At 46.6% G+C, this 12,500-nt stretch overlaps 1 protein-coding gene across 1 annotated transcript in view; it reads left to right on the top strand.

Annotated features, from left to right (window-relative positions):
* The window catches only part of scrt2 (scratch family zinc finger 2), an 8,585-nt gene extending 242 nt beyond the window's left edge, over window positions 1-8,343 (top strand). Inside the window, exons 1-2 of the mRNA XM_042098048.1 lie at window positions 1-444; window positions 5,556-8,343. The exon at window positions 1-444 is cut by the window's left edge and continues 242 nt beyond it. Of these exons, the coding sequence (XP_041953982.1) occupies window positions 294-444; window positions 5,556-6,406 (1,002 nt within the window). The 5' untranslated portion in view covers window positions 1-293 and the 3' untranslated portion in view covers window positions 6,407-8,343. The remainder of the gene's footprint in view (window positions 445-5,555) is intronic.
* The last annotated feature ends 4,157 nt before the right edge of the window (window positions 8,344-12,500 follow it).

Here is a 12,500-nt window from a genome sequence, read left to right as displayed (position 1 = left end):
AGTTCGTTTCCATCCTCAGCTCTCAGTTCCAGGAGCGTCTGCGCGCGCGTGTGTGTGTGTGTGTGCGTGTATGTGTGTGTTTCATTTCGGGCTCTGAAGTTCCCCACACGGATTAACCCAAGCCTTCCAGCGTGCTGTTTTTTTTCCACTCACAGCCGGAGATCTTTGTGTATATTTGTATATTTTTTTGTGTGTGCGCGTCCGGCTCCGTGTGTGTGTATCGGGCTGCCGATGCCCAGTGCCGCCTGTGGACCTGCCGCAGGACGAGGACCAGGACCTTTCACGCGATCAGGATGCCGCGCTCTTTTCTGGTGAAGAAGATCAAGCTGGATGATTTCTCCAGCTCCTCCCAGCACCACCACCAGCCCCTGGATGAGTCGCTCACCTTCGCCCGCTCCATCAGCGACTCCGTCTCCAGCCTGGGCGTCCGGCTCAGCCACAACGGTACGCTAGCCTAGCCTCCATCTCTCTCTCTCTATCCCACTCTCTTTTCCTCCAGTCATCATCCCTCTCTCCTAGCCTCTCCATCCCTCATCCTTCCACACCCTTCCCTGCTAACCCGAGCACACACAAACACACACACACACACACACAAACACACACACACACACACACATAAGCACACACACACACACACAAGCACACACACTGCCTATCAGTTCCAGCCTCGCCATGCTTCATGGAGTCAGGAATGGAGAGGGCTGATATCAAAAGCTAGACACTTCGGCTGGCTGGTGCAATAGTGTGTGTGTGTGTGTGTGTGTGTGTGTGTGTGTGTGTGTGTGTGTGTGAGAGTGGGGTAGTGAGGCTGTTTGTCGGGGGCTTAGTGAAATGATTTGGTCTGGTTTTAATTTTTTGAAAAGCTGTATGGGACGGTGAGCTCGCGGTCGCTCTCGCTCTGTCCAGCCCGTTGCGATGCCATTCTCCGGAACACTAACAGATGTTACGTAAATCTGGGTGTTGTTGCGTCGGTATCCCAAATAATCCCCTCTGCCCCCCCACCCCCCCTCACTGACCCCCATCGGGGGGGGGGGGGGGGGGTTGACTCTGGTGATGTGATGTGGTAATCCAGGGCACGGGGGGGGTGGTGTGTGTGTGTGAGTGTGTGTGTGTATATGATAATGAGGCCACAGGACGTGCTCGTTGAGCATTGGGGCTGCATGTGTAAGTGCGTATGTGTGTGTGTGTGTGTGTGTGTGTGTGTGTATGTGTGTGTGGAGTGCTGCTCGGGGCGATCGGCGGTATTGTGTGAGCTGAAAAATGCATGAGAGATCAGCCAAGGATGAGACATTTGTCCTTAGCCGTTATTGCCCTTCGCGTTCGCCTTCCATCATCCACAATCCCCCCCAGCCCCCACAGCGCCGAAACACGAATATCCTACCCAGCCTTACTTCCTCATCCCTCCTCCGTATCTCTCTCTCTCTCTCTCTCTGTCCCTCGTTTCCTTGTGTCTCTATGCCGCTTCAACTGATGGGGGGTCTGAAAGCTCCGGCTTGAGTTTCAGCAGAGGGCTTCAGAGACGCCACCAGAGACGTGTGTGTGTCTCTCAGCCCTTGGCTTGGGGAGGGAGGGGACGTGTGTGTGTGTGTGTGTGTGTGTGTGAGGGAGGAAGGAGAAAAGGAGACAGTAAAAACGCTTAGAGCAGCAGCATCCACAGCATCACGTGACCAGCAGCTCTACAGTAAACAGCCTCCACAGGAGGAGCTGAGGACAACAAGGCGCTGTCCCAGCCCACACACACACACACAAACACACACACACACAGGAGGAGCAGAGGACGAGTCAGTCCCCAGTTCAGATGGCAGCCCAATCCCTCATCAGAACCATACCAGACATGACCCAAACACACATACGCACACACACTTCACACAGAAACGCACACACACTCGTTCATGGCTTCACAGAGACACTCACGCTTCACACAGACATAGACATACACACATATTCACACACATGCACACACAAACTCACATCTTTTCACAGAGGCAGAGGAGATGGAGCTGGCTAGACATGCTAGGCTAGGCTATGTTATGCTAGGCTAAGCTAGCTGTGGCGTTAGGTGGGCGTTCTTCAGTGCGTGTGCCCACTGCTGTGCTATGGGACAGATTTAGGACGCCAGATGTCGGTTTGGCTTTAGTTGTGTTGCGTTGGTTTTGTGCGTTAAGCAGCTCGGGGGCTTTGCCGACCAGACAACCTGTAAAGGATGTGTGAGTGTGTGTGTATATGTGTGTGTGTGTGTGTGAGTGGAACTCAGCAGCAGCAGCAGCATCAGGCGCGCTCTTTCTCTTCCCACTCTCTCCATGCCACAAGTGCACACAGCAGTCCTGCGCTCAGCTCCCTCTTTGTCTGCCGGGAGGATAATATTTCAGCAGGCTGATCGCAGCCAGCCTAATCCCCAGCCCAGCCAGTCGCTGCGCTACCTCAGACCAACACACTGACCTTTGTCTGGTGGACAGCGGTCTCTGACACCGCGGCCATGCTTATTTACATGAGATTTAACTCCATCTGCATTCATATATGCATGAACACTCAAACATAAATAGAAAACACCGCCTCAAGCCATGGGTTGTTTTTTTGACCTAATTCCAAACAACAAAACATATTCATGAACACAGATGCTTTAATTCTACCCTGTGCACAACAGCATATATTTTATTGTTTTATTATTTTTCCGTTACTTTTTGGTTTTAATGCGGCTAAAGGCTAACTTAGCAGACTGGTTATTCCAGCAGCGAAATGAACGCCTTTCAAGCACAGGCACAAGTGGTTCTTTTGTGTTGCTGAAGCACGGGTCATACGCTCAATGCTACGTGAAGAACAGCCCTGCGTCAGCACTATTGCTATGCAAACACTTTTTTTTTCTAACGAGGAGACGTCGGCCTCTCCAAATGTCTGCCTGAAAACAAAGAGGGGTGGGCGTCAGGGTCCATTAATTGCATGCTTGGTTTGCATTTAAGAGGTGTTGCTGTCCACGAGCCGTACAATTGCGAGAGTGGAATAAATGCTTCTCTGGCAATCTGACCGAGGAGCAGCGAGAGGCGCAGACAACTGTGGCTTTGTCTGCTGGTGTGAGATTGATTGACACTTGTTACTCGGGTCTATTAAAGCCCACGGATTCAGCGTCTCTGGCATTCTAGAATGAGAAGAAGTGTTATACAAATGTAGCCTAAATATCAGATATTTTAGTAAAATATTTAGAAATCTAAAATATTTTGATAGTTAAATATCAGATATGTTGGTAACCTTCACACATTTAGAAATTAGCTAGAGATTTAGGCCATCTTCACGCCATAGTGCCGGGCAGTGTTTTGGTTTGAATTTAGTTCAAACCCAAATTTGACAGGACAATTCAACAAATAAAGATAATCCGGGGAATATGGGCCTTACGTCCATTCTTTTAAATAACAAACTTGCTTATTTGCAGCGTTTCTCTCTGTCCACTAGCGTTGAGGCCCAGTTGAAAAGGAGGCGGTAAAAGCAAAATCTCATTTCTGTCCTCCTAATTAACCGTCTCCGGACGGCCCTTATAACCAGTTTACCGCAGCCCTCGGACAGGTTATCTGGGAGGTGTCTGTGGACATGCGCGACCCTCTACACACACCTCTCGATAGGCGCAGGTCTAAATGATGCTCGTGGGCTCAAAGGCTTGTTTGGCGGTGTCAGTTTTTCAGTTTTTCCCAACGTGACCCCAGCCTTGTTTAAGCGCAGCACACCAGACGGATAGTTGTGCTATTTCACAGCCGATGGTCTATTGATCTGAGCAAAACTTTGAATTTCATTAAAAAGACGTCAATACTTCATTTCCACCGCTTGCTGCACACAGCGCTTTGGAATGGCGTCTTTCAGCAGTTACGCGCTATTTCTTGTCAGGGGAATTGGGCGCGCTATGAAAATTGATATCGGATTTCTGACCGAATGTGCCGCGTTACACCTATTAAATTAAAACCCGTCAGACGGGTGCCGGGCATCTCTGCGAGAAAATAATGTTCGCAAATAGATGGGGAATTTTCCATGGCCCGAGGAGCTGCCAGGAAACCTTTTAGCGTTACTGGACCGCCGCACCCCGGAAAAGGACGGCAGGGAGAAGCCGTCCCAGGCGGGGCGTGTGCCAGTGTCCTTTCAGTGAGAGCAATCAATGTTTTTAGAGTTTTAATGAGGTAGGAAATTAACGCCCGTCACTACCTCCAGGCCCAGTACTCGCTGAAAGGGAAGGAAGTAGCAGTCTCTCTCAACCATGAACACTTTGTAGTTTAGCTTCTTGTGTTTTAAACGAGTGATTCAGCGAATGGGACGGCACGAAAACACAGCTGTGGAAACGATAACTCAGCAGATTTCTGCGACGGGGGAAATCTGTTTTACGAAAATGTAAATACCTCATAGACTATATTTCATAATGTCATGAATGGACCAGGGAGGTCAACAAGGCCACTCCTCTTCTAGAACATTTTTCACAACCATTCCATTTTTAAAATGTGCCATGCGCTCTGGACACTTACGCATTGATGACATAAATGGCGCATCTCTCAGACAGAGGCATGCCGACCTCGCAGAGTCAAGAGTTGTTTATCCACTTAAGACCTGCAGCACTAAAGGGTCTTATCAGCCTGAGTTAACCCACTTGAGCACACTGAAGCGGACCGTTAACGGCTCACATAAGAGCCTGCTGTCCACCTCCTCCTGCTTCAAGCAGTCATTGTGAAACGGTGTAGAGGCGCGAGCCCAACAGGAGCGCAGCGTGCGTTTCGCTCTTATCACTGAAGCACGAGACCAATCAATCAGTGTGTCTCCGCGGAGACCGAGCTCCGCGCGCCTCCTGCACTGCGGGTCTCCTTAATTAGCTATTATCTGCTCCGCAACCCTCCGGTGGCAGGGGAGGCTCGGAACCACGGAGCTTATTTTCATCGCGCCCACTGCCGCCCAGCTCCTTGCCTAACCTTGGAAGTGGTCACGTGTCTGTTTGGAATGATGGGAACTCAAGTAGCAGACTGGATGAGACTAATGAGACTATACATCAGGCCACTGCAGACTGGATGAGACTATACATCAGGCCACTGCAGACTGGATGAGACTATACATCAGGCCACTGCAGGCACAATAACACTGGATGAGACTATACATCAGGCCACTGCAGGCACAATAACACTGGATGAGACTATACATCAGGCCACTGCAGGCACAATAACACTGGGCTCTCAATTGGGGGTTCAGTCCTTCTGGGGTAAAAAGGCCAGAATGGCTTGGAGGGGGGTTGTTTTAAACTCGTTAAGACACTCTCCCTATCTCCTTCCCTCCCCACCTGCAGGCTTCATTATGCCATAGGTGCAGCTAGCTAACACACACTCACTGTGTCTCCTCCTCCCCATGTGCAGGCTACATCATGCCATAGCTCTCTCTCTCTCTCTCTCTCTCTCTCTCTCTCTTCCTCTTCACCTGCAGACTACATCATGCCATAGGGGCAGCTAGCTAACAACACTCTTGGTGCAGCTAGCTAACACACTCCCTCTCTTGGTGCAGCTAGCTAATACTCTCTCTCTCTCTCTCCTGGCTACCTGCAGGCTACATCCAGGACTACATCATGCCGTCGGTGTACCAAGGGGAGAAAAAGATGGAGCTGAAGCTGGCGTCGCCAGTGTCGGAGCCTCTGTACCCCCCGTCCAGCGGTGGCGGCGTGGAAGAGTACTGCGACCCCGACCTGGAGCACCCCGACAGCCCGCAGTCCGGCAAGACAGACAGCGGCTTCTACAGCGGCGAGGCCGAGGCGCTCAGCGAGGGCTACACCATGGATGCCTTCTTCATCTCCGACGGCCGCTCCCGCAGACGGGGGTCAGAGGGCACGCAGGGCTGCAGCGGCGCGGGGTCACGGGGGTCGGCGGCGGAGACGGAGACGGCCGAGGACGCCCAGGTGGCCAAGGAGAAGGGCGATGGCACGCCGGGCGCGCGGCACACCTGCAACGAGTGCGGCAAGACGTACGCCACGTCGTCCAACCTGAGCCGGCACAAGCAGACGCACCGCAGCCTGGACAGCAAGATGGCGCGCAAGTGCCCCACCTGCAACAAGGTGTACGTGTCCATGCCCGCGCTGGCCATGCACGTGCTGACCCACGACCTCAAGCACAAGTGTCACGTGTGCAGCAAGGCCTTCAGCCGGCCGTGGCTGCTGCAGGGCCACATGCGCTCGCACACCGGCGAGAAGCCCTTCGCCTGCGCCCACTGTGGCAAGGCCTTCGCCGACCGTTCCAACCTGCGCGCACACATGCAGACCCACTCGGCCTTCAAGCACTACCGCTGCAAGCGCTGCAATAAGACCTTCGCCCTCAAGTCCTACCTGAACAAGCACTACGAGTCCGCCTGCTTCAAGGGCTCCGGCGACGAGGACGACTCCGGCTCCGGCTCCGAGGACAACTGAGGAAGAGCGTCCAGGGACCATTATGACATCACAGAAGAAGGCGGTACGCAGGAGACACAAATACGGTCCTCTCACTCTCCCTCGCCCACCCGCTCCATCCTCTTCCTCCTCTTCCTCCCAATACCCCCCCTTGCCTCTTTTGCACCCCTCCTGTCTTCCTCCTCTCCCCTCTTTTTAAAAAGCAATATTTTCACTGAGATTCTTCAAGGGAAAAATGATAACTGTAACGACGAGATAATAAGACAGAAGATGCTGGATTTTTCTTCAGTATGATGGCTAATCGTCCACAGAGACACAGACACACCCCTACACCACTGAGACATCTATGTGCAAATATGCACACACACACACACACACACACACAGACCCCTACAAGTACACACTTGCGCTTTCACACATTCACACACACACACACACAAATCCTCCCTCACTTACCCTCCTGAGGCCTGGCATGTGAGTTTTCATCGATGATGATGATAATATTAATAGTAATAATATTTAGAATACCAATATTTTATAGCAAATCATATGGGAAAACCAGAAAAAAAACACAAGAAGGACCGCAACAGTGTTCTTTCCTTTTTTAGAAATGAAAAATGACCTCTTGTATTTTTATGCTGCTTTTCTTTCTTTTATTTTGCTAAGAATTGAATTGTTTTGCAACTGCCAACATGAACTTTTTAATGAAAATGTAAAAACGTGAAAAAAGACAGTATTTGCAAAAAGAGGCCACTGAAAAGTTGAAAACTTTTTTTTGTCACTCAAGTCTTTTAATTCAACAGTGTTATTTTTCTATTGCAATTCTAATGATTTCTATGTAATATTTTTTGTGCCAATCATTTCCTAATAACTTGTCAAAAGCAATCTTTGTGACTGTGGGGAGTTGGTGGACTGTGTCCAGAGGAACTTCCGCTCAACACACTTTTGCATGCTGCCGGATAAGTCTTTCTTAGAGCTTAAATTGGTGCAGACTGACCAGCTCTGTACGAAGCAGAGGTCAATTCACGATAGGACCGACAAAAAGCAATTCCCAACTGGCCGCTGAACGGCTAGGGTGCCTGGGACAGTGTTCACATAGAACTAGGGATCATTTCAAACGCTAGCCGTAAGGTTTCACTGTTGCACTTGGTTAACAGGTTATGGTTATACAATACATGACAAGATTTGATTTCAGTATACATCAGTACATAAGGATCACAGGCTAACTGGGACTGAGATCACAGACTTCCAAACCAAATAAGCTAAGGTGCTAGCACAGCGCCACACCTTCAAGCAATGACCAGCTGATCGACCGGTCGGTCTTCCTCTCGCTGTCTCAATGACCAGCTGATCAACCGGTCTTCCTCCCGCCGCCGCAGTGGGTCCTAATCAGGGTTCCAGTGACCCAGGAAGTACTTCTCCTCCTCTTCCTCCTTCACACTTACCTCAGCACAGAGGAAGGCATGGACTCGTACACCCTCAGTTACAAAGGCCACCGTCCGTCATCTCCTTTATTTCTGTTGCGCTGAAAGCGTGCTTCCTGTCTTTCTACGAACTGCATCCTTCACACCACGTCTATTTATTTCACTTGTCTATTTATTATTTATTTATTTATTTATTTATTTATTTATTTACTTATTTGTAATTTATTGATCCATGTATTTATCTATTTATTATTAATTTATTCATTTGTGTGCTGGAAATTGAGTCTCAACTGACCTTGTAAGATGCTGCTGATCTACAAAGAAATTGTTTATATGCATGACAAACTGTAGAGTCCACTGGACTTATAGTCTTTTTCAAGAGGAACAATGTGCAGCATTGGGACAAGCTGAATGCAGATGAATCTCTATGTGTTTTACGGGCAATAACTTCCTTGGTATGGCAATTAACTTGTATAATCATAGCTGTCCTGTTCGCAGACAACTGAGGGCAATAAACTAAACAAAATGTACAAAGAAACAGCCGAGGTGTTGTGAGCGTGTTTCTCCCAGCAGGGATGAGGTCACTCGGATGAGCCATGCGCGCAACGCAGTCATGCTGCAGCCCATGATGCATCTGCTCTTAAAGGGCCGGTGTGTATTTTTCTTGTGATAAAAAGACAGAGGGCTGGAAATGTGTGAGGTCAGCTGTGATACAGAAGCAAAGGGGCAGTGGATATTTGTGTGTGTGTGTGCGTTTATGTGTGTGTGTGTGTTTATGTGTGTGTGTGTGTGTATGTCAGCGGTGATACTGCACAGGGATAGTGCACAGGGATATTTATGTGAGTGTTTCTGTGTGTGTGTGTGCGTGTGTGCTCATGTGTGTGTGTTACACTGTGACAGACAGGAGCAGTGAGTGTTTGAGATGTGCGTAGTAGAATAATGCCGCTGTGGGACTACAGCCATCTCCTATTTCATGATAAAACATACAGCCATCTCCTATTTCATGATAAAACACACACCACGCGTGGTATGATGAAAACGCATCACACACAATGTATGATAAAACTCACACACTACACACACACACACTACACACAGACACACACACACACACTGTAATAAACATACACCTCATGCACAAAATGCACTGTATGAATAAAACACACATCACGCATATCACATAAGACTCATGACACACACACTGTAGCTGATCTCACGCCCATCACATTCTAGCACAGGGGTCTCAAACTCAAATGAGCTGGGGGCCACTTCTGCCAACGTCATCTGATTGGAGGGCCGGCTATTTCTGAAAATGCAATGTTCTTTTTTTCAAATACCACACAAAACTGCAAACAGAAAGTGCAAGTGTTTTTATCTAGTTTTAGACACCTGTGCTAGCAACCTTAGCTTATAAATAAAATAATGATAAAATAAATATTAATACAAATTATAAAACAAACAAAAAACATAAAAACGGGTATGTGTGTGTTTCACACCAAATAAAAATATTTTCCTCTCATAACTTTTTTAAACCTGGCAAACTAGGCGTCAGGGTTAAAGTGCGTATGTCAGGTTAAAAAACATTTTTGACAAATGAAGGGACATGAAGCAAGATAGTAGTGAGTAGTGATTTTTCTTGAAAAATCAACTTTAAATACAATAGAACAATATTTACAGTTATTTTTATAACTGAATTTATGAACATTACAGGAAACATTCCAGACACAATGATGACCTCATAAGAGGGAGTCCAACAAAGTTGGTCAATTAAAACACATGGGATAAGGGATCATAAAGTAGGTTTTTTTACACTGAAGAGGCCAAAAACATGACTTCATTCCAGTATGTCATGCTAGAGTCTACTACCTGCCTGACATAAAAATATCCTGATACCTTTTTTCTTTACTGGCAACCATTATTGATCTTAAAATGTGATGAAGAGGATATGGGTAAGTAGTAATGCTTGAAAATGCCAGTTGTGTCACTTGCCATCACATATAGGCCATTATATAGCCTAAACTAAGTAAAATCAGTAAGCAACTCATTAGTCTGTGTTCAGTCAACCATGAGCATATATGCTTTTCTTTAGAGACCTGACTATAAAACCATCAGTGTATATGTGCTACCACACATTTGCTCTTTATATATATATATACATCTGCTTATCAACTAATGTTAGCTATAGACAGACTATTAATTTGCTTACTGATTCTACTTAACTTGTTGTATATGAAAGCCTATGTTATGGCAAATGACACAACTGCCATTTTGAAGCCATGATACATACTAATAGTGATCCGATCCTACTCACACCCCTAATCAATTTCTCACTGATGATTTGATTGCCATGATTTACCTAAATTTTGTAGCCTATTCGTCTTTACTTTGTCCCTGCCAGTCAGGCTCATGCTTATGAACCACTGGTAGGGCCTATGTCATAGAGAACATTTTTGGCCTTATCAGTGTAAAAGAAAATGCAGTTAAAACCGATTCTCCCCTATGCTCAACTTTGCTGGACTCCCTCTTATGAGGTCATCACTGTGTCTGGAATGTTCATAAATTCAGTTATAAAAATAACTGTAAATATTGTTCTATTGTATTTAAAGTTGTTTTTTCAAGAAAAATCACTACTCACTACTATCTTGCTTCATGTCCCTTAATTTGTCAAAAAAAATTGTCAAAAAAAAAAAAAAAATTTAACCTGACATACGCACTTTAAGAAAGCAACACCATTGGATTTTTATATCAAAATTTCAAAAGGCTATGGCTTGAAAGTGGTCAGAGATAAAGTCCTACTGTAAATGTAAAAATCTTTCAGTATAAACAAAAGTTTATGAAGAGGGTAAATGTACCCATCACTGAATGGCAAGCACCTCAAATTATGCACCTTTCAGTAAATACTGGATGAACATTTGAGCAGGTTTACTTTCCTTTTTTTCATATTACCCACATAACAAATTAACAGGAAAACACCTAAGATGTATACCAACACCTAAGATGTATATGGTTTAGGTGATGTATTTCTAAACCACAAGGCCTACAATAAAGTATGGTCAAATGGTCAAATCAGTTCCTATCGCGGGTAATCTGAGTACCCAGAAGTTCGCATCATATTGCGGGTGACTTTGTAGTTCTTCAGAGCCCTATTTCTACTAGCCCTGCTGTCTGTACCACGTCTATTACGGACACTTTCATCACGATTACCACTGCAACCTCCAAGCTATGTTGGGCAGAGGATCGAAATAAGCATGGTATGCTTAGTGGACACCGTCGTATACACGCAAAGACACACTTCCATTCACAGACGCACTGTGACTATCACTGTCAATAGACGATCGATCATAATCTCCAAAAGGATATTCTCCTTCAGAATCAGAATAGGTGAATAACATAGCCTACCTAAGACTTCATCACACGTGAACGTTTTTCAACATTAGGTGTAGGCCTATTTCTGCTTCAATTTGTGCAAAACTATGGCCTGCATCGCTTCCTCGTCATTACAAATGCACGTCTTTGTGTTTCTTGCGTGTAATACAAGTATTTCCTGAAAACTTTGCGCAGCGATTTTGGGTTTGAATCAAGCTCTGGATGTCTAGCACATAGTGGAGCAGAGTAGGCTACAAATGAGATTTGTCACCGTACTTGGATCTATCGTCTACTTTAATCAGTATCGTTGTTTGTCGCAATTAAAAATAGCCCTAAGGGCCGGAGTACATTATTATTTTGACATACATCGCGGGCTGGAATTGGGCTGGACGCGGGCCGGATTTGGCCCGCGGGCCGGGTGTTTCAGACCCCTGTTCTAGCATATCACACACACACTTCTCACAATCACACACACACACACACACACACACACACACACACACACACACACACACACACACATACAGACACACACACACACACACACACACACACACACACACACACACACATATCAGAGCATGCAAAAATATTCCCTCCCTACATACAAGAATACACATATCCCAGCATGCAGCTCCTTGGTTGATCTGCTGATTTCTGATTTCTGGTTCCTGTGGATGCTAATGCGACTCGGCTCCCCTGCTGGGATCTCTAGATCCATTTGGAACATCCACCACTCTCAAGTCAAGTTGTCAAGGGAACAGATGAAAGCCTACCACAGTGGACTAAACATATTGTTGTTGTTGTATGTGTGTGTGTGTGTGTGTGTTTTCTCTCATACACACTCAATTACCCACATGAATACATACACAGAGTACACATCTCACACACATACACATATGCTTGCTTACTTACCCACATCTCACACACAGACATCTCACACACATACATATGCTTGCTTACTTAACATCTCACACACATACACACACACTTGCTTACTTACACACATGAACACACACATCTCACACACATGCTTACTTACTTACCCACATGAGCACACATCTCACACACATTGTGTCATAATTGATATATTTTTTCCCCTGTCCTCAGACAATACTCAGAGCAGAGTAATCATGGACCTGTTTATTACAGCGAGAAGAGGACAGAGAGTTAATGAGGGAGGGAGAGAGGGGGGAGGGAGAGAGAGAGAGAGGGAGGGAAAGAGAGAGGGAGAGGGAGGGAGAGAGAGAGAGAGGGAGGGAGAGATAGGGAGAGAGAGAGAGTTAATGAGGGAAGAAGAGATAGAGAGGGAAAGAGAGGGAGCG

This window comes from Alosa sapidissima, chromosome 7, assembly GCF_018492685.1.
Source record: "Alosa sapidissima isolate fAloSap1 chromosome 7, fAloSap1.pri, whole genome shotgun sequence".
NCBI classification, from domain to species: Eukaryota; Metazoa; Chordata; class Actinopteri; order Clupeiformes; family Clupeidae; genus Alosa; species Alosa sapidissima.
The sequence above is the reverse complement of the archived record's forward strand: the minus strand, read 5'-3'. Positions and strand labels throughout refer to the sequence as shown.